General features: G+C 40.1%; 1 protein-coding gene across 3 annotated transcripts in view; it reads right to left on the bottom strand.

Moving 5' to 3' along the window:
* The window catches only part of KIF27 (kinesin family member 27), a 72133-nt gene that overhangs the window by 30566 nt on the left and 18079 nt on the right, over positions 1-23488 (bottom strand). For 2 of the 3 annotated variants that reach the window (XM_014541251.1, XM_005868277.2), the window contains exons 3-8: positions 20527-21482; positions 13207-13410; positions 6067-6236; positions 5498-5601; positions 3835-3990; positions 1012-1217 (exon numbers count right to left, since the gene is read on the bottom strand). In XM_014541251.1, the coding sequence (XP_014396737.1) occupies positions 1012-1217; positions 3835-3990; positions 5498-5601; positions 6067-6236; positions 13207-13410; positions 20527-21482 (1796 nt within the window). Of the gene's footprint in view, positions 1-1011; positions 1218-3834; positions 3991-5497; positions 5602-6066; positions 6237-13206; positions 13411-20526; positions 21486-23488 lie in introns of all 3 variants that reach the window. The other variant, XM_014541252.1, reaches the window with a different exon arrangement.

Genomic DNA, 23488 nt, shown 5'->3' with positions numbered 1-23488 from the left:
ACAACAAACATGCATCTATCAACAAGTGAATCTAAGAATCAAGTGAATAAATAATCTGATGTACAGAATGAACTGGTGATTATAATGAATCAGGGACATAGAAAGGGAATGGACTGACTATTCTTGGGGGGGAAAGGGGAATGGGAGATGCGGGAAGAGACTGGACAAAAATCGTGCACCTATGGGTGAGGACAGTGGGTGGGGAGTGAGGGCGGAGGGTGGGGCGGGAACTGGGAGGAGTTGAGTTATGGGGGGTGGGGGAAGAGGAACAAATGTAATCTGAACAATAAAGATTTAATAAATAAATAAAAAATACCCACTTCAATGGATTAAATCATGATTAAGTAATGCATACAAAACACCCAGTATGTATATGGCACCTTGTAGACACTTAACAACTGGTAACTATCATGCTCCTCCTAACCCCCTCCACCATCCTCATCATCTTCCTCATCCCCTCCTCCAATAGTTGTGCATAGATATATCAAAGGCACAGAAATTTTAAAAACTGCATGTCCTTCCAAAAATGACATTATTTCCATGGTTATCTTTATTTCTTACCGTATGGTTTTTTAGAAAAGATTAAAATAATGTACTTCTTGAATGCAGAAATATATTACCCAGATCAAAATTATGTAAACCTACCAGCGCTCTGGAAAAGCTGCATTCCAGTTTTCTTGCTGGTAAAAACTGAGTCCTAGCCCTAACCAGTTTGGCTCAGTGGATAGAGCGTCGGCCTGTGGACTGAAGGGTCTCAGGTTTGATTCAGGCCAAGGGCATGTACCTTGGTTGTGGGCACATCCCCAGTAAGAGGTGTGCAGGAGGCAGCTGATTGATGTTTCTCTCTCATCGATGTTTCTGACTCTCTATCTCTCTCCCTTCCTCTCTGTAAAAAATCAATAAAATATATTTTTTTAAAAAACTGAGTCCTATTTCTTTCCTAACTAGGTACAAGAATCCTCAAAAGCAAAAAGCTTTAAATAGGTTTTCTCAATTACATTTTAAAATTACCTGGATTTTCAGCTTTGCGGCATCCATCTTTTTACGGAACTCCCTCTGTAATTTTACTTTCAAAGCAACATCAGACAGATCTTTGTTTTCCAGTTCCTGTAGCTGCTTTTCTGTCTCAATTAATTCCACTTTTGCCTGTTCTGCTTCGTGGGCAAGTTTTGTTACTTTCAGAGAATACTGTTTGCTTACAGACTTGGCATCATTACCTTCACCAAAATAATAATAATTATTATTATATATTTTTTAAAAAACTAAGTAAAACATCAAAAACATAAAAATGCTCTATTCTTTTTTTTTTTTTAATCCTCACCCAAGGATATTTTTTCCATTGCTTTTTAGAGAGAGTGGAACGGAGAGGGAGAGACAGAGAGAAACACTGGTGTGAGAGACACACATTGATTGGTAGCCTTCCACATACTCTCACCAGGGCCCAGGGAGCCTGCAACAGAGGTATGTGCCCTTGACCAGAATCTAACTTGTGACCCTTCAGTCCCAACACTCTATCCACTGGCCAAACCAGGTGGGGCAAAAAAAGCTCTACTCTCAAAATGCCAGCTGTCAGGGCACATGCCCGACTTGCGGGCTCGACCCCCTGTGCGAGGCATGCGGGAGGCAGCCAATCAATGATCCTCTCTCATCACTGATGTTTCTATCACTCAATGCTTTTCTTATGAATATTTAGAACACAGAGAAAAACAGAGTAAGGTATTTCTATATCTCTTTTCATTCTAAGCTCAGCTACTAAACCTAAAAACTTGGTTTTGAATAGTCAACTGTCCCTAAACTAGATTAGCAAACTCATGGCAGTGGGAAATAAGAGCCCAGAGGTCATGGCATGAATAATTGCCAGGGAGAGTTTCACACACTATTGTACTGAAAATCTCTTAATATTTTCATAAAAAGGAGTTCTTGAACTAAATGCACTGGCTCTGCAACTCTGTGATAATCTGACTAACTTTAAAATACATACGACTACTATATTTTAACGAATCTAAGGCCCCATAGAGTGTTCAACACACCTTATTTTATGAACTAAGAAAAAAGGTACAGTGCCAATGAACCAATGACATGATAATATGTTAAGATGCCAATGATTATAACATACATCCTGATTTTAGAGATATTAAAATGTGAAAAATGTGTATTAGAATTGATGAAATACAGTAGAGTAACTGTTATTGTTGTCTGAAGTAGTTGCTATTCAGGAGAAATCTTCATTGAGGCACCTTTGAAAAGTAAGCACACACTGACCCTCTTGCTAGTCACCATCTCTGAGGGTCCTTTGGAAAGCTCCAAACTGTCTGTGGTTATAATGAGTAAGAAGAGGACTTTCTCTGTGTAAGTTCAGGTATCCTCTATATCAGTGGTTCTCAACCTTCCTAATGCCGCGACCCTTTAATACAGTTCCTCATGTTGTGGTGACACCCAACCATAAAATTATTTTCGTTGCTACTTCATAACTGTAATTTTGCTACTGTGATGAATCGTCATGTAAATATCTGATATGCAGGATGTATTTTCATTGTTGAACACAATTGAACATAATTAAAGCACAGTGATTAATCACACAAACAATATGTAATTATGTGTTTTCCAATGGTCTTAGGCGACCCCCGTGAAAGGGTCGTTCGACCCCCAAAGGGGTCGCAACCCACAGGTTGAGAACCGCTGCTCTATATGAAGGCATCCAGGATGGGATACCCCATGGTGGGATAACCAGAAGGGTAAATATCCTCAACTTCCACAGGCAGTACCCTGAAATCTTGGGGACGGAGAAGCTATTTAAACCCCTAAATCAGTTCTTGGATACTCCTAAGAGAGTTTTACTGGCAGTGATCCTGCCTGTGAGGAAGGAAGATGGTCAAACTCAATTAGACATTGGGAGACTGGAGCTGGGGTGATGCACAGCACACAGGTCGCCAGGAATAAGGAAGGAAATGCTTTGGGACAGGAGCAGGGTGAGGCGGTTTAGAAAGGAGGACCATCAGCCAGAAAGCAAGTTTGCAGGAAAGAGGGGGAAAGTAGGAAAACAGGCAGAGGAGTTGGGACCCATCATAATTCATGTAGTTTGGGTGTGAGTATAGCCTGGGGCTTGAAGAAAAGGAGGATAATACTTCCTTCAGTTCCCCTAAATGTGACCGGAGTTGTTTTTTCATTGGAATTGGGGAAAAGAAACGCTAGTGTCTCTTATTCCTCTAATTCTTAACTGAATTTCAAAGTAGTCAAGGCTCATACTTTGAGTATATTTGGGGGAGGGGAGGGTGCAAAAAGCCTAATGTAGGTGAGGGTAAGGAGAAGGTGTGGCAAATACATCCAACCTGGCAGAAATTTGAGACTAAAAGTAAGAGGTAAAAGCTTGGATCGCTCAAGAGAACAGCTTTCAAGAATAACTTCTTATATCTTTAGAGAAATAATAATTAACTACATTTAAAATATTAAGTTTATGATTACTGTTAAAAATGAAATATCCAAAAAATAATTTAAAATAAAGTTATTAAAACGAGTTAGAAAAACATCCCAAACATATTTCCAAATGCCTAGTATAATGTTTTTTTGAAAGTGGCCAAAAAGTTAAGTGCCACAGAGTTTCAACACAGCACAGAAAGCACACCGGTTAGAAAAATTCATAGATGAATACCAATATAACAAAGTTCTTTTAATAACTAACCTCCACATATTGGCTTTCAAACACACCTTGTTATACCAAATGCCAAGCTACAGTGAAGTGTCCTGAGCATCAAAAACTAAAGTAAATGTTACACATCAGAAACAATTTTAGAAGCTTTTCTTTCTTGTATTAGCTGGTTCATAGGCTACTATTACCTGTTTTCATTAATTCTTTAATCAGATCTTCCTTCATATTGATGTTAATTGTAAGTTCTCTTATTTTTTGTTTAGCTTCAATAAGTATGAGTTCTGAATGCCTTAATTTTTGCAAATTCAACTCTTGACTCTCCTGAAGACATTCAATCTTTAAATCTTTAAAATAAAAGAAACAAAATTAGAAAATAAAACTATCTGCTTATAAAATATTCAACAGAAATGGAACTAAAAAAGAAAAGTGAACACGGAAGGTGTCTAGAGGTAGCAGAGGAAGGGACAGAAACAGGTAAGGAAAACAGGAAAAAATACCCGGAAATTGGGACTTTAGTTTTCTAGCTTACAGTAAGTCTTTATATATGCTTTAGTCATATCCCATAGGTTCTGATACAGTTTTTCATTGCCCTTAGATATTCTGCAATTTGAGTTTTTACTTGAGTTATTTAAGAAAGGTATAAAATCTCCAGGTGGGTATAGGGTTGAATTTTTCCTATTATTTTAGTCTTCTAGTAATAAAAGAGTCTAGTCCACACCAGATTATTAGAGTGTGGGCCAGCACTGTTTTGTTCTTACTTACACTGGAACAACTATGTCACTATTTAAGATAAGTTCAGCTTATCTTTCTTTTTTTTTTTTTAAATATATTTTATTGATTTTCCACAGAGAGGAAGGGAGAGGGACAGAGAGCCAGAAACATCGATGAGAGAGAAACATCGATCAGCTGCCTCCCGCACACTCCCCACTGGGGATGTGCCTGCAACCAAGGTACATGCCCTTGACCGGAATCGAACCCAGGACCCTTGAGTCCGCAGGCTGACGCTCTATCCACTGAGCCAAACTGACCAGGGCTCAGCTTATCTTTCTTTTCACAGGGAGACTTCCTCAGTGAAGGAGCTAGTGCACTGATTTACATTCTGGCATAAGTTTCTTTCCTGGTTGTAGATCAGTAACAAACAGTTCAAGAGTGGCAATTTGACTAGTACTTATCTATATTACTTACACATTTTTTAACTTATTTAAGTTTTATTTGTGACATATAGGTAAGTTTTTGTTAAATATTATATGCATAGCCTCTTTAAAAAGACTATTTTCATAGTATAGGGCTTATTTATCATGTTATTTATATTCTCTATACTCTTACTTTTTGTGCTTTAACCACTCATAGGCCAATATAAACTAGTTAAAATTTCCTACTACAGTTTTTGGAACATAAACATTTTACGCTGTTATGCATCAAATAATGTGTATTCGAATGTTATGAGCACCTGCAGACTATTTGGCTCCAATGCCAAGGGTACATCACTAATTGTAGGCATGTGTGCCAATGAAGCAGGAAAGCAGACACCTAGTAAATTACGTAAGATACATTTTAAAGTAGTCAAGAGTACAGTGCATAGCAACTTGGGCTTGAATATAAAATCCCTATTCTGAGAGATTTAGCCTGTAACTCTAGCCAGAATTGATTGATGGGAAAAAAAATTTATTAAGCAGTAAAAATGAAGGAAAAAATCAGAAGTAGAGCACAGAACATACAAAGTTCTACCAATGAGAAAAACACTCCTACCAAGTTCCCATCATTGAGAATTCCTAGATGCTTCTTAAATTATTGACTGAAGAAAAAGAGAAGTGTCTTATAAACACTAGATATAAATTAAAATCTGTGTACCTTCATTCCCCAAACTTGACTTTTGTGTTTGATCATGAATATCATTCAATTCAACAAGAGAACAAACAGAGTCTGGCTTCTGAATCCATGAGTGATTTCTATGTCTAAAAAAACAAAGATCAGGATCAAAGGTAACTTGTCTGTTAGTGTTTGCTAATCTGCCCTCAAATTAGTTTCCCCCAAAAGTGACTATAATGTTAAAAGAATTATTAATTATATAAAATAAACAGAATTTTACTAATATTCCCATCCATGTTGGGCCTAGTGGGAAATTCATTATATTTGTTGCCACTGTAGCAGCAGAATCAGGAAATTCAAAAACATTCTCCCTGAAAATTAATATCCAATAAATATATAAGCTCTAAAAGCAAAATTATTTTTCAATTTAAGACTGATGACTGTTCAAACACTGGTTTCATAATGCATTAGTTGACAGCACATTTATCAAAAACTACCTACTGTTATTTCAATAGAAAAGATACATTTTAATAAAAAACCCTCCATCTGTATATATTTATTGCATCATAAAATTATAATATGTTTATTAAACCAGTATATATTTAACATACCTAATTTCAGATTTCTCTTGGCCTTCTGATTCTTCATCATCACTGTTATCAGAAAATTGGCAGTGGAGGACTTCATCTTGTTCTTCTATGTGACCCAGCAGGATTTGACTTCGTGTTCGAAATCCAGCAACTACTCGATCCAGAGAGTACACAGAAGGACTTGTGTAGACCTTACAAGTAATTTCCCCCACCCAACAACAAAAAAATGATTTTTAAATGTCTATTTTTATCTTATTACTCAAAATGTCTTAAGAGGTTATTAAATAAGTACTCTTAAAATATCCAATTGCTGAAAATATGCATTGCCCCCCAAAAAATATCAACTTTCATTTCACAATACTATTGTGCTTCATGAACACATACTTCTTTCAGAATCTATATAGCTCTTCCTCTTTTAAAAAGTTCTATCTTTAACTACAGCTTCATGGAAAATAGTATTCTTTTTAATACTATTTGGACTCATTTTTATGAAAGCAAAGACTAAAAAAATCACAGCATAGGTACTCCCCAATGAGTGCAAAGCCCATACATAGTGCAATAGGAGGCAACTGTTTTACACCCCATCAACCTTCCCAGTTCTGAACACTTGGAGAATTATGGTGTTGCTGCTCAGGGTCTGCATCCCCCTCCAATCCAAATCCACCAAATGAAGAAATCCAGAGCCATCGTCACTCCACTGCTAAGTCAAAATGTTCTCAATTTGGAAATCCAAATGTATTTATTCACACTTTACATGTGGTGGTTAGGCATAGCTGAGTTAGTACTCTAAGTGACATATTTACTATGTCTTATAGAATAATTAAATGTTCATGAGCTAACCTGAGAAATTTCTGTATTATAACATGCTTCTATTGACAATGAACCTTAACTTCTCAAAAAATGAGCTTGGAAAATAACAACAATGAATTAGAAATTGCCTTTATACTTTTATTCTAGTTTCTGTTACCAAATATTTATTTTCACCGCCTCTTTGTAACCAAATCTCAGAGTAATTTCTCAAAAAAGGTTAATAATAAAACCATACAGGATACATGCAATTTATTAATATAAATTATTATAAGTATTATAACATGAGGCTGTCAGTCAAGATGGCAGCAATACTCACCTCCTCCCACAATCACATCGAAATTACAATTAAACTACAGAACAACTAAATTAAAGAAGCTACATCAAGACTGCTAGAAGGGGTGGAGATGCATAATGGGCTGGTCCCATATCCATGTATGGTAGATAAAAATTGGGAGGGATATCTTGCCTGTAGAGGTCTCCCCTAAGGAGCAAGGGGTCCCAGTCCTCCCATCCTAGGGTTCCATTCCAGGAAGAGAAGTCCCCATAGCTTCCAGCTATAAAAACCAGCAGGTATTGAGGCTAAGTGAGATGAAGGGCTACTGGAGTCCCAAGCAGTTCCTCTTTTTTTTTTCTTAATATATTTTATTGATTTTTTACAGAGAGGAAGGGAGAGAGATAGAGAGTTAGAAACATCGATGAGAGAGAAACATTGATCAGCTGCCTCCTGCACATCTCCTACTGGGGATGTGCCCGCAACCCAGGTACATGCCCTTGACTGGAATCGAACCTGGGACCTTTCAGTCCGCAGGCCGACGCTCTATCCACTGAGCCAAACCGGTTTTGGCTCAAGCAGTTCCTCTTAAATAGACCACACAAAGACTCACTCATACTTATTCCCTCTGAGCTCAAGCCCTACGGCAGCAGCTTGAAAGACACCAGAGATGTTACAGACAGGAACTGAATTGTCCAGCATCAGGGTAAGATCTGCAAGGCAGCTTTTCCCAGACAGAGGTGCTGCCAGAAGCCACTGCTCTTTTGATAAGCCCCTTCCCCTGCAGAGCCCACAGTTGGGTGACATATCTGAGACTCCATCAACCTGGCTCACACTGTTTGCCCCACCTTGGTGATTCTCTGAGGACATGCCCACCCAATTTTCAGACCCACCCAAGCTGTTCCCAGTGGCTTTTCCATACAAATGGTCTGTCTTGGCTCATGTTTCAGATTTTCCTAAAATCTCTCAAACAAGCAGCATCTGGCCTCAGCAAGCCCCGTACCTCTCACTGGTTCCAGGCATGGCACTAGCAGCAGCTGGCCTTGGTTCACAACATGGCCTTGCCTGGGCAACTCCAAGTCCAGCACAAGTAGTAGCCATCGGCAGAACACTTTGTAGCTAATGCCGAGTGGTCCCCGGCAGAACACAGGCAGCAGCTGACCTTGGCCTGCACTTCCCAGAGTCCCCAGAGCCAGCACTCCCAGTGGACAGCTTCAGACCACATTGAAGCACAACCGCCCAACCACCTCCATAAGCAACACATTCAAGGGACAGACTCAGCGGACACCAGAGCCTTGCTGAAATAAGTTGTGCTCTATGGGGTGAGCCCCTGCACAGCTAATCCTCCACTGTGGTCAGAGGTCAGTGGTCACAGCCAGTCCTTGCAGCTCTTTGGCCTGGGGATAAATCCCTCCTAGTGATATACCAACAGCAATCAAGGCTCAACTACAAGAGGATATACACAGCCAATATGGGGGAGTGCACCTCAAGTGCGCAGCTTGAGTGATCAGGGAGGTTGTGCCATAGCACACCTAGTACATTAGGCCACTCTCCCAAGCCTGGGAGGTATAGCAGCTCTACCTAATATATAGAAATACAGGGAGACTGCCAAAATGAGGAGACAAAGAAACATGTCCCAAATGAAAGAAGAGAATAAAACTCCAGAAAAAGAACTAAACAAAATGGAGACAAACAACCTACTAGCTGCAGAGTACAAAACACTGGTTATAAGGATATTCAATTAACTTAGCAGAGAGTAGATGAACTTAGTGAGAACTTCAGCAAAGATATAGGAAACATAAAGTAGAACAAGAAACCATAAAAAAGAACCAGTCAGAAATGAAGAATACATTAACTTAAATGAAGAATATATTTCAGGGAATCAACAGTGGAGTAGATGAAGCAGAAGATCAAATCAGAGATTTGGAAGATAAGGAAGCAGAAAACACCCAAGCAGAACAGCAAAAAGAAAAAAAGAATCCAAAAAACGAGGATAGTCTAAGGAGCCTCTAGGACAACTTCAAGTACTAGTATACCAACACTCACATCATTGGGGTGACAGAAGGAGAACAGTGTGTGCAAGGAATTGAAAGCCTATGTAAAAAAAAATAATGAAGGAAAAAAGACATACAAGTCCAGAAAACACAGAGAGTCCCAAACAAGATGAACCCAAAGAGGCCTACACCAATCCTATATAATAAAGAGGTAATATGCAAATTGCCCATCACACCCTCACACAAGATGGCCGCCCCATGTGATCACAAGATGGCCACCACAAGATGGCCGGCAGGGGAGGACAGTTGTGGGTGATCAGGCCAGCGGGGGAGGGCAGTTGGAGATGAACAGGCAAGTAGGGGGGGCAGTTGAGGGTGATCGTGCCAGCAGGGGAGCAGTTAGGCGTTGATTAGGCAGGCAGGGGAGTGGTTAGGGAGTGATTAGGCAGGCAGGCGGGCAAGCAGTTAGGAGCCAGCAGTCCCAGATTGTGAGAGGGATGTCTGACTCCCAGTTTAGGTCCGATCCCACAGGGGTCTCAGATTGGAGAGGGTGCAGGCTGGGCTGAGGGACAACCCCCACCCTGTGCACAAATTTCGTGCACCAGGCCTCTAGTATACATTATAATTAAAATGCAAAATGTTAAATACAAGAGAAAATATTAAAAGCAGCAAGAGAAAAGCTGTAAGTTACCTTCAAGGGAGCTCCCATAAGACTGTCAGTTGATATCTCAAAAAAAACTTTGTAGGCCAGAAGGGATTGGCAAGAAATATTCAAAGTGATAAAAAGCAAGGACCTACAGCCGTAACCGGTTTGGCTCAGTGGATAGAGCGTCGGTCTGCGGACTGAATGGTCCCAGGTTCGATTCCGGTCAAGGGCATGTACCTTGGTTGTGGGCACATCCCCAGTAGGAGGTGTGCAGGAGACAGCTGATCGATGTTTCTCTCTCATCGATGTTTCTAATTCTCTATCTCTCTCCCTTCCTCTCTGTAAAAAATCAATAAAGCTATCATTTAGAATCAAAGGACAGATAGAACTTTCCAGACAAGGAAAAACTAAAGGGGATCACCACCACCAAACCAATATAATATGCAATGTTAAAGGGTCTTCTTTAAGAGGAAGGAGAAAAAAAGATTAAAACAAAAAACAGCAAAGCACAGGCTCCTAGTCCTGGAGTAAAAGCCATATTGCTACCTGCTTTATTCTCTTTTCCTGAGCCCATAACATCTATCAACTTCCCTAGGGAATTTAGAAACTTTAAACTTTTTAGGTTAAAAAGATAATGTGCCTCGAACATTGTTAAATAGCACTATAATGTGAACATTGTTAGTTGGGCTATCAAGAACAGGCACTGCCCTGAAGGACCTTTGATATAACAGAGAGCCCTTAAGGCCGATCAGAAGGAAAATCATTCCTAAGAATTAGCTCATTTTGGGAAAGAAAGGCCTACAAAGCTGGTGACATGAGAGATTATATCATAGTAAGACTGAAAAGGGGTTATGCACAGAAATTTTGTGACTCAAAAAAGTGTAATTTAGCCCTAACTGGTTTGGCTCAGTGGATAGAGCATAGGCCTGTGGACTGAAAGGTCCCAGGTTCGATTCCAGTCAAGGGCATGTACCTTGGTTGCGGGCACATTCCCAGTAGGAGGTGTGCAGGAGGCAGCTGATTGATGTTTCTAACTTTCTATCTCTCTCCCTTCCTCTCTGTAAAAAAGCAATAAAATATTTTTTAAAAAAATGTAATTTGGCCTGGCTGTGTAGCTCAGTTGGTTAGAGCATCATCCTGATATACCAAGGTTATGGTTCTGTCCCTAGTCAAGAAACATACAAGAATCAACCAATGATGCATAAATAAGTGGAACAACAAACTGATATTTCTTTCTCTCTCTCCCTTCTCTCTCTCTCTAAAATCAATAAAATAATAAGTTTTCAAATGTAATGCCTTCTCGGGAAAAAAAAGATTTTTACAATTTTACAAGTATTCTACTTTTGTGAATCTTGATATTCCAGGTTTTTAAATATATCTCTTAAGGATATTTCAGTTGGTTTTCTTAGTATACAATTATGTCAATAATCAATAAATTATGGTAGGTTTTCATCAGCATTGGCGGTATTATACTAAACCTAAATAATGACTGGGACCGCCTTTGTAATTTTTTTCTTTCCAAAGTGCCTTTTTAGTATGTACAGCATTGGCTTTTGCTTTTAATTATATCATATTTCAATGTTTAAAAAGTTAGAAATCTCTATTATATTTTAGGTTTAAATCAAGATTCAATTTTGCATTGCACCAGATCAATTTTTGGTATCTACTGAGACAAATGAGTTTTTCTTCTTTTTTTCATATTAAGTTAGTACATAATATTAGTACTTTTTCTTTTATTTACCTGTATACTATTTGCAAAGATATGTGTACCCCTAGCCTGATTGGTGTGGCTCAATGGTTGAGCATCGACCCATGAACCAAGAGGTCACTGGTTTAATTCCCAATCAGGGCACATGCAGAAGGCAGCCAATCAATGTCACTCTCTCATTGATGTTTCTACCTCTATATCCCTCTCTCTTCTTCTCTCTCTAAAATCCAGAAAAATATATTTTAAAAATAAATAAAATAAAAAAACAGAGACTAAGAGAGGGAGAGAATAAGTATGTGCAACTTTTGTAATAACAAAAAAAACACCCAAATGTTATTTTTTTTAAATAAAAAAATGGAACCGGAAATACTTTCACATAACTAGCCAATATAAAAAACAGAAAATTAAATATAGATGACTTGATATGTATTAAACTGAAAATACAGACAACATGAATTATGTGAAGAATTTATCTTTCTTCCAAAATGTTCTATAAAAAGGTACCATATATTCAACCATAAGAAAAATGTCAATGATCCTACAAAGTAAAACTGAAATTAATAATAACAATGATTTCATTTTTTAATTCAATCACTCAAGATTGAAAACCACAGAGAATAACATCTGTCTTTCTTAATCACTCTGAGGTACTGAATCTGGACCATAGTAAAGGCACTCCATGGACATCTATTGAGGACCCAATGTACTAGGCAATTTCAGAGTCATCATCTCATTTAAATCCTCCACATACACCCATGTTTCCCCCATTCTGACATATAAAGAACCTGGGGCTCCCACAGGTTTAGTCATATGCAGGCCTATGCAATAGAGCTAGTGTTCACCCCAAGCCTGCCTGATTGCAAAGTCTATGACACCTAGCATATTTCTTATCCCTTTGACTATAACCATCACATAGATCTCAAACAAATCATCTCCATAAAATTAACAGAAGCCAAATTCATGAGTCTGCTAGTCTTTTCCATGTAGAGATAACTTGATGATTTTTTAAGAGAAATGTGTGTGCATATATTTACTACACACATATTCATACGTAAATAAAAAACCAAAAGTTCAGCCCAGCTGATGTTGCTCTGTGGTTGAGCATTGACCTATGAACCAGGAGGTCACAGTTTGATTCCCAATCAAGGCATATGCCCAGGTTGTGGGCTTGATCCCCAGTAGGAGGCAGCCAATCAGTGATTTTCTCTCATCATTGATGTTTTTATCTCTCTCTACCTCTCTCTTCCTCTCTGAAATTAAAAAATATGTATATTAAAAGAAAAGTTGATACAGATCTTTATACAATCTTGAAGTGTCAGCTTGGCAAGACTGAGTAATACATAAATGTCATTTGGAAAATAGTAAGACAAACCAAGTAAGTAAAAATAAATACCCTCGTACCTCATCTCAACTTGGTGTGGTTAAAGAAAGAAAAAAATTCATGAAGATATCAGACTTATTAATCATGACTAAAAATATGATGGCAAAGGATAGCTTTTTCTCCTTGATGAATGTAGATATTACCTTCAACTATTCCTTCTAAATATAACTATACATTCTCCTATTTGTTTTTTTTATTAAAAAGCATTACATGATTAAAAGAGAATACACAAAAGTCCATAAAATCAAACAGAAACCAAACTATGTGCTGAGACTGTACAAATATACTGTGATATTTTATTACATATAATATTTTAAGATCTTAAATCTGAGATTAATGTTTTGACTTTACCTTCCTGGCATCTGATCTTTCTGGGATATAAATATAACGTCCCAAACGAGCATCAAACGGTACAGTATATGGTCTCTTTTCTGGTATCCTGGCATCTGGCCCATCTCCACAAATTTCCTTAGCTGAAGAAGTCATTGACAGGTTAAGTTTTGTTGGTTCTCCACTCAGTTGATCCAGAAGTTGTTGTTCTATTATTTTTTCATTCTTTGTAGAAGATGAGAATTTAAAAAATAGAAATCCAGAGAGATGAGACTTTTAAAAATAGAGATCCTCAGTATGTGTATAAATAATGATAAAAAATGAATTGTACATTGACCAAAATCACAACTACAAATCACAATTACCTTAACAGTACAGTAAAACCTCATTTATTCAAAGACTAGCCTCTGGTGTTCACAAGGATCAAGTACTGTTCTGATTGGTAAACACTTTTGAATAGTAAGCAGCAACAAACACAGCAGAGAGTTAAATACTCAAAAAAAAAAAAAAGGCCCTATACACTGTGTTTGGTTGGTTTGGCAACCAGAACCACTCTGATAAGCTGATCTTTATAAAAATGTGGGCTTTCTGAGTGAAATCAAGAAGTAACAAGAGACAAGAAAGTTGAAAAAAGCTGCAAATAGCAGAGGTGGCAGCAAAAGAGACAGCAGGTGCAGTGAAGTGAAAGCCTTTACTCAGTGGGGGGGAAAAAGCCAAAGCACAAAGAGATAAAGGTAGACAAACAATAGTTATTCACACTTGGGTACATAGTAGACTTTTCTCAAAAATGAAAACCATCATTTTCAAGGGAAACAACTATCAGTATTTGTTATAAATTCTAAAACTTGGGTTTCATGCAAAAATTAGAATTTTGGAAAACATTTCTGCTATTGTGAGCATGAGGACAGCTTCTAATACTTAAAGACTGTTGAGATCAGTGGTGATAGTAATGAATGTGATTTTTTGATATTGTATAATGAAATGTGTCAACATCTGGAAGGTCTGCATAACTTAGTAAATAAATATTTTCCAAATGACCAATGCATGATGATTCAAAATCAGATGTGGATAAAAGATCCATTCAAACTATAAGATAGGAAGGGACCAATGACTTTTAATGTATAGATCTTTTTTTTTTCTTTATTGATTAAGGTATTACATATGTGTCCTTATCCCCACACTGCCCCCTTGCACTCCCCCCACACACTTATGCCCTCACCCCCCTGGTGTCTGTGTCCATTGGTTAGGCTTATATGAATGTATAAAAGTCCTTTGGTTGATCTCTCCCCTTTACCGCCACCCTCCCCTACCTTGTCTGATCGATGCTTCTCTGTCTCTGGATCTGTTTTTGTTCATCAGTTTATGTTGTTCATTATATTCCACAAATGAGTGAGATCATGTGATATTTATCTTTCTCTGACTGGCTTATTTTGCTTAGCATAATGCTCTCTAGGACCATCCATGCTGATGCAAATGGTAGGAGTTCCTACCTTTTAACAGCAGTGTAGTATTCCATTGTGTAGATGTACCATAGTTTTTAATCCACTCATCTGTTGATGAGCACTTAGGCTGTTTCCAAATCTTAGCTATTGTAAATTGTGCTGCTATGAACATAGGGGTGCATATCTCCTTTCTGATTGGTGTTTCTAGTTTCTTGGGATATATTCCTAGAAGTGGGATCACTGGTCAAATGGGAGTTCCATTTTTAGTTTTTTGAGGAAACTCCATACTGTTCTCCACAGTGGCTGCACCAGTCTGCATTCTCACCAATAGCGCACGAAGTTTCCTTTTTCTCCGCATCCTCACCAGCACTTGTCGTTTGTTGATGATAGCCATTCTGACAGGTGTGAAAAGGTATTGCATTGTCATTTTGCTTTGCATCTCTCTGATGATTAGTGACTTTGAGCATGTTTTCATATGTCTCTTGGCCTTCCTTCTGTCTTCTTTCAAAAAAGTATTTAGGTCCATTGCCCATTTTCTGATTGGGTTGTCTTCCTTTTGTTAAGTTGTATGAGTTCCCTGTAAATGTTGGAGATTAAACCCTTATCAGAGATAACATTGGCAAATATGTTCTCCCATGCAGTGGGCTTTCTTGTTGTTTTGTTGATGGTTTCTTTTGCTGTGCAGCTTTTTATTTTGATGTAGTCCCATTTGTTTATTTTCTCTTGTTTCCATTGCCCTAGGAGCTGTATCGGTGAAGAAATTGCTTCGGCATATGTCTGAGATTTTGTTGCCTTTGGATTCCTCTAGTGTTTTTATGGTTTCCCATCTTACATTTAACTCCTTTATCCATTTTGAGTTTATTTTTGTGTATGGTATAAGTTGGTGATCTAGTTTCATTTTTTTGCATGTATCTGTCCAATTTTCCCAACACCATTTATTGAAGAAACTGTCTTGACTCCATTGTATGTTCTTGCCTCCTTTGTCAAATATTAATTGAGCATAGTGGTTTGGGTTGATTTCTGGGTTTTCTATTCTATTCCATTGATCTATATGACTGTTCTTGTGCCAGTACCAGGCAGTTTTCAGAACAGTGACTTTGTAATACAGCTTGATATCAGGTATTGAGATCCCTCCTACTTTATTCTTCTTCCTCAGGATTGCCGCAGCTATTTGGAGAGGGTCATGTTTTCTTATCCGCTCAGCCACTCTATGTCTTTTGATTGGAACATTTAGTCCGTTTACGTTTAAAGTTATTATTGATAGCCCTAGCCGGTTTGGCTCAGTGGATAGAGCATCGGCCTGCAGACTGAGAGGTCCCGGGTTCAATTCCGGCCAAGGGCATGTACCTTGGTTGCAGGCACATCCCCAGTGGGAGGTGTGCAGGAGGAGCTGATCGATGTTTCTCTCTCATTGATGTTTCTAACTCTCTATCCCTCTCCTTTCCTCTCTGTGAAAAATCAATAAAATATATTTTAAAAAATAATAAAGTTATTATTGATAGGAACTTGTTTGTAGCTATTTTTATTTTTTGTGCCTGTGTTCCTTCTCCCCTTTTTATTTCTTCTTTCTACAGCAGTCCCTTTGGCATTTCTTGCATTGCTGGCTTGGTGGTGATAAACTCGCTTAGACTTTTTTATCTGTGAAGCTCCTTATTTCCCCTTCAATTTTTAAAAAAATATATTTTATTGATTTTTTAACAGCGAGGAAGGGAGAGGGATAAAGTGAGAAACATTGATCAGCTGCCTCCCACACCCGCCCCACTGGGGATGCGCCCGCAACCAAGGCACATGCCCTTGACCGGAATCGAACCCGGGACCCTTCAGTCCACAGGCTGACGCTCTATCCACTGAGCCAAACCGGTCAGAGCTCCCCTTCAATTTTGAATGCTAGCCTTGCTGGATAGAGTATTCTTAGATTCAGTCCCTTGCTTTGCATCACTTTGTATACTTCCTTTCATTCCTTTCTCGCCTGATGTGTTGAGAAATCATTTGATAATTTAATGGGAGATCCCTTGTAAGTATCTTCCTGTCTCTCTCTCTTGCAGCCTTTAAGGTTCTCTCTTTGTCCTTAACGTTAGCCACTGTAATTACGACGTGCCTTGGTGTGGGTCTTTTGGGGTTCATCTTATTTGGGACTCTTTGTGCTTGTGTAATTTTTTTTCTTCCCCAAATCAGGGAAGTTTTCTGACATTATTTCTTCAAATAGGTTTTCTAACCCTTCCTCCTCTTCTTGTCTTTCTGGCACCCCTATTATATGTATGTTGCTTTGTTTCATGTTGTCTCAAAGCTCCCTTAGGCTCTCCTCCTGCCTTTGGTTTTTTTCTCCAATTGCAGTTCAGATTGGGTGCATTTTGCTTCCCTGTCTTATAATTCACTAATTCGGTCCTCCGCTTCTCCTAGTCTACTGTTGAAAGTTTCCGTGGAGGTTTTTATTGTAGCTATATCACTCTTTATTTCTTCCTGATTCTTACATAGGTTGTTGATTTTTTCATCCATCCTGTTTATGAATTGCATGACCCTTATTCTGAATTCTTTTTCTGACAAATTGCATGCCTCGGTTTTATTTAATTCCTTTTCTGGTGATTCCTCCTTTTGTTTCCTTTGGGATGTCTTTGTCTCCCCATTTTTGCTGTCTCTTTCTGGCCCTGGGCTACCTGCTTGGTGTCCAAGGGGTTGAGGCCCCTCGCAGTGCAATGGTCATGAACTCACTAGCACCAGGGACTGGGTCTCCCTTGAGTTTCACACCTTTTTTGTCTCTGCTCTGAGTTGTATCCCCTTCTCCCACAGTTCTGGTCCCTCAATTATCCGTTTCTCGGGGTTGGTGGGGGCTGGTGCACAGTACCCCTAGTGTGCAACTCTCTGTGAGAGCCCAGAGCCCTCTGGCATGCAGTACGCTGTGCTCCTCCAGCCCCTAAGGCAAGATGCTACCCTAGGTCCCTCTGGCAGTGCACTTGCAGCATTGACCTGTGACCTGTGATTTGGCACACCAGGTCACGCCAGCAGCTTTGACCTGGGCTGTGGGTAGGGCATGCGGAGGTGACAGCTCTGTCTGTGCTGGGGGCGGGGTGTGCACTAGCCGAAGGCTCTGTCTGTGCTGGTGACAGAGCACCCACTGGCTCAAGGCGCTGTCTCAGCCAGATGCTAGTCCACTCTGGGCTGCAGCTCTGTCTGTGCCGGAGTGGGGTATGCCCCAGCCAAAGGGTCTGTCTGTGCTGGTGGTGGAGCTGCTCTGTCTTTGTCGGGGTGCGGGGCACTTGCCCTTGAGGTTTCCGTCTACCGACGGAGCACACTCAGTCTATGCCAGGCTGTGGGCGCTTGCCCTGAAGGGCTCTTCCTATGCTAGTGGCTGGCGCACTCAGTCTGTGCCAGAGGTGGGATGCTCACCCTGCAAGGGCTCTGCTTAAGCTGGAGGCAGAGGGCAAAGCTGGTGGCAGAGTGCACTCAGGCTGTGCCAGAGGCAGGGCGCTTGCCCTTTGCAGGCTTTGCCTAAGTTGGTGGCAGAGTGCAAAGGTGGTGGCCGAGCACGCTCCATCTGTGCAAGGGGCGGGGCCCTCACCCCCTGAGAGCTCTGCCTGGGCTGGCAGCGGAGTGCGCTGTCTGTGTAAGGGGCTGGGCACTTGCTCTGCAAGAGCTCTGCCTAAGTTGAAAGCAGAGCGCAAAGCTGGCGGCGTTGCGCACTCAGGCTGTGCCAGAGGCAAGGGGGTGGCCCTGTGCAGGCTTTGCCTAAGTTGGCAGCGAGTGCAAAGCTGGGGGTGGAGCGTGCTCAGTCTGCACAAGGGGCGGGGCCCTCAACCTGTGCCCTGTGAGGGCTCTAAGCTGGGCGTGGAGCTCAGTGTCAGGGGAGGGGTGCTCACCTGGCTAGGGTTCCGTCTGGGCAGGGGTGTAGGACACACTGGGCTGAGGTTCTGTATTGGTATCAGGGATGGAGCGGGGAGTGGGGGCCCGTAGCTTGCACTCACAGCTCGAGGACCTGAAGCGTGGGATCCTGGGACGCTGGGTTTGGGCTCTGGTTAAGAGGCTCAGCTCCTCCGGAGGTCTGTCTGATGTGCTCCCACTGGAGTCATCTGGGACCCACGTCGCGGTACCGCGTTGCTCACTGCTTGGGCACGGTGGTGGTTCCACGTGGGTCAGAGCTGGCAAGCGGCTCCCTGGCCAGGTCCGGGGGTGCTGCCCGAGGTCAGTCCGGGTGTTGGTGGGGCAGCACTCCTGGCCTCCTTCGCTCCCCTCTACAAGATGGCGTGCTTTCCGCGCCAAAGCCAAACCGGCGTGGGGTGCCCGTGGCGGTAGCAAGGGCTCCCCGTCTAGGCGAGCCCAATCTGCCAGTCCCAGGTATTCCTGAGATATCTATCTGTCCCTCACTCACCCACGCACCCACCACCCACTTTCACACACGTTCCTCTCGCTTCTTTACTCTGTCACACTCTCCCTCTCCCTGCTGTCCTGTCGGCCACCATCTTCTGAATTCTAATGTATAGATCTTAATGTAACAAAATAGTTTCAAATCCGACATTGCAAGTAATCTTTAGGAAATTTCTACTTGTTGAGTTTGAGTGCGATTTCAAAGAATATCCACAATTATCTAAAAAAGGCATTAAATATTCTCTTTCTAATTAAAAATCTATATGATGCTGGATTTTCTTCATATATTTCAACTAAAACAACATATTGTGACAAACTGAATGCTGAAGCAGATATGAAAATTTACCTGTCTTCTATTAAGCCAGATATTAAAGAGATGTGCAAAAATGTAAAACAATTTCACTTATTAATTTTTTGGTTTCTGGAAATATTATTTGTTCATGAAAAATAGTCTATATATTACCATATAATTAGATTATTATTGTTATTTTTAATAAATTAATAATTAAATTTCTTGTTTTAATTCTAACATGGTAAATATCTATAGATACACTGAGCCTGTATGGCTCAGTTGGTTGGAGCATCATCCCATGCACCAGACGGTCGTGGGTTCAATTCCCACTCAGGGCACATACCTAGGTTGCGGGTTTGATTCCAGTCGGGGGTGTATAGGAGGCAACTAATCAATGTATCTCTTTCATCAATGTTTCTACCTCTCTTTCTCTATCTCTCTCAAATCAATAAAAAATAATAAAAAAGAAACCTGAGAACAAAATTTCAATGACTGCAATAATAAAGAATATATAACTGGCTTTTTCCTAATACATATAAAAAGGTATTGAGGAAAGATTTCTAACTAGACAGCTATGTTTTAAATTATTTTTACATTTTAACTATGTTTTCCTACTTTAAAAATCTGGCAGAACATCTCTTTGCCCACCAAATTGCAAACTCCACATAAGCAGAACTAGGTATGTCTTGCTATTTACTACCTTTCCTGTGACACATAATCTTCACGCAATAAATGTTTTTTGAATGAAAAGTGGGGAAATGTAATTCTAAACTCAATGTATGTAAATGCAATACATATAATGCATACATGTACATATCTACATTTCTTAAATATTACCAAATATGATGATCTTGCTTCTTTAAAAAAAAACAGTACTCCAAATTCAAGGGATGAAGTATTTTTTCTTTCAAGAACCACTGACCCATAGAGGGATAAAACTCAGTAAAGTATAACTTAATTTTGTTTCTGAAACTATTTGTTCCCATCCTCTAAATTTAATGACCAGGTCCACAAGATTGTACTTAATAAACATAACAACTTAACATACATTTTACAGGAGAAAAAAGGAGGAGCCAGGAAAGGTATGAATATGAGAAGAAAGAATAAGAAAAGGGAGAAACAGAGCAAAGGCAAATGAGATTTTACATATAACCCTTTTAAAAATTTTCTGACATTCTACAATGACTTTTACTTGCCCCAAATAAATTTAGTCCTTAAACACATTTTATAAAAGCAGTGTCTATGTACCTGGCATTTCTTCAGCTCTCGCTTCAGTTGGTTAACTCTAATATGCTGTGGTCCTTCTTCCACGCTTCCAATGCCGCAGCTTCCTCTGAATGAGCTGGGAATCACCTTCCTGACCTCCTGGGTCATGTTAAACCACTCCTGCAGCTTCTGTTGCTGCTTTTGGTTTAGACTGACAGTATCTTTTAACTCCACCAGGAGGGTGAAGGCTTCCTCTATACAATGTTGGTAACCCAGACATTCTCCTTGGAGCTGAGCTACTTGTTCCTCGAGAGAAAGGATCCTGTTATCAGGAGTCCCCTCTCGATGGATCTGGCTGGTTTGGCTATTACTAGCCTGCTGACTTTGCAAAGCTTCTCGAAGCAACTTAATCTCAAATTCCATTTCATCCATCCGGTCTGACTCAGGGCTGAAGTTTAAGGTGGGTTTGTTCCTGATGTTGCGTGCTCTGTTGGCATATTTGAGAGAATTTAAGGATTCGTCAAAATTGAAGGACGATGGGCTGACACAAGTAATCATGACAGTCTTGGCAGTGCCTCCCAGGGAATCTTTCAGAAGCCGGGTAATTTTAGCATCCCTATATGGAATATGTGAACTCTTCCTGCGTGGGTCCCCAAGAGCACTTATTACATTTCCTAAAGCCAGCAACCCACTGTTGATCTGAATGGATTCTTTGAACCGTTCACCAGTATTCCCTGTTTTCGTTACTCTTTCTGATCCAGCCAAATCCACAAAGTGGAACTTTGAAACAATATGCTGACGGGAAGACCATGATCCATCTTTAGCTGCCTCTGTATTTTTTTCAGCTTGACAAATGCTGATTGTAAAAATTGCATGTGATCTACTGGAGTGTTCATTCATTTGGGTGGTACTTGTACGCCTGGCTGCATTCCCCATCTCCAGGAGGCTCATCACTTCATCTGCACTCTCCACCTGGCATTCCTTGGCCCCGACAATCACTTAAAACAGCAAGTTTTTAAGTCAAGTTTTAATCAAAATCCAGTACAGTCAAATTAACCACATAACAGTTATTTGCTAGATTGCCCAGCTAAAACATTCCCTTTAAAAAAATCAATAGTGCCCTAGCCGGTTTGGCTCAGTGGATAGAACATCGGCCTGTGGACTGAAGGGTCCTGGGTTTGATTCCGGTCAAGGGCACATGCCTTGGTTGCAGGCTCCCAGGGCCCTGATGGGGGCATGTGGGAGGTAACCAATGGATGTGTTTCTCTCACTTCGGTGTTTCTCTCTGTTTCTCTCTGTCTCTCCCTCTCTCTCTAAAAATCAAAGGAAAAATATCCTCGGATGAGGATTTAAAAAAAAATCAATAGTATTTCAAACAATAGTAACAGCAGCAACATTAATTAACTTTAGAGAATGTCCCAAAAGGGACATTTTACAGAGAGTGCTCAATTTGATGTTTAAATTCTAAAAGATATAATACTGTACATAGTTTTTAACGATCTGGTTTCTTTGCAGTCACACATCATACTCAATTCTTTAAACCAGCTAACAAGAGAAAAACTCTTAATTTCAGTATTTGATTTGGAGAAGCTAATGGATTAATTAAAATATAATAAATTAATTAAATATATAACTCAAAAGAATTAATCAGCCCTGGCCAGGTGGCTCAGTTGGTTGGAGTGTAGTCCCATACACCAAAAGGGTGCAGGTTCAATTCCTGGTCAGGACACATACCTAAGTTTTGGATTCAGTCCCTGGTCAGGGTGAGAAGGGAGGCAATGGATTGATGTTTCTCTCTCACATCAATATTTCTTTCTCTCCCTTCCTCTCTCTCTAAAATCAATAAATGTATCCTTGGTGAGGATTAAAAAACAATTAACTAGTAATAGATTCATTTTTTAAAAATAGTCTCTCTTGAATTTTGTTACTATTCAAGCTCTCCTTAGGTTTAAGGTTTTTTTTATATTGTGGAGTCACATCTAATGACAGATGAAAATTTTAGTATAAGTAAAGTTATTCATTTTAAAAGCAGGTGTGCCCTACATAAAATATCAGAGTGCAAGGTAAACAAATGAAATGGCGATTCAAAACAAGCAGAAAATTTCTATTTCAATAGCAGAATAAGAACAAGTAACCTAAGCTTACTATTACCACATGTTTATACCCAAAATTTTCAAAAAAGACTAGGTAGATTTCAGATTTGAATCAAAGCAGTAAAGCTCCTAATTCTGAGGTCAAATTACAATGGTGTACTTCCTTTTTAATCAGATCCCATCATGCCACTGTTTCTTTGAAAAATAATCATTTTGCTTATATTATTTCCATCATGAAACCTTTTTTAACAACCTGGTTCATTTAAAGTTCTAAAGTACCTGTACTACAGACAGTGCTAAAATATCAGCAATTATAAAATATGATAATATAACTATAAATTATAACATAAATTTTATATAACTTTTCTAGTGTTAGGGTATAGCTTAGTACTAGGCAAGGTTCTCAAGCCCAGCTGCAAATCACTTTCTTTTTTATAAAAAAGAAAGTACCTGTGCCCAGGTCCCATCCCAGACTAATCTACACTAATAAAAGACAAAGATGCTAATTGACTGTACCTTCGCTACGCCCCCAAGCCACGCCCACCAGCCAATCAGAGCGACTATATGCAATTAACCCAAACCAAGATGGCGGCAGGCAGCCACAGAGCTGGAGCAAGCAGGAGGCTTGGTTGCCCCGGCGATGGAGGAAGCCAAGCTTCCCGCAGGCCCTGGCTGGCTCTGAGCTCCACTCAAGGCAACAAAGTTTCAATTATAGAATATAAACAAACCCAAGATACCTGCTTCCAGCCAGCCTCCACTGGGAGCTTGGGTGGCTGGGGACTGTGGCCAGCCTGCAAACAGCCATCAGCCCCTCACCAAAGCTGGCCAGGCACCCTAGGGGGAACCCCCACCCTGAAGGGTCTGTGGCCAGCCTGAAATCAGCCCTCAGCCCCTCACCCAGGCTGGCCAGG

The sequence above is a fragment of the Myotis brandtii genome, unplaced genomic scaffold, assembly GCF_000412655.1.
Source record: "Myotis brandtii unplaced genomic scaffold, ASM41265v1 scaffold266, whole genome shotgun sequence".
Classification (NCBI taxonomy): Eukaryota; Metazoa; Chordata; class Mammalia; order Chiroptera; family Vespertilionidae; genus Myotis; species Myotis brandtii.
Note: the sequence above shows the minus strand (reverse complement) of the source record. Positions and strands in the feature narration are given on the sequence as shown.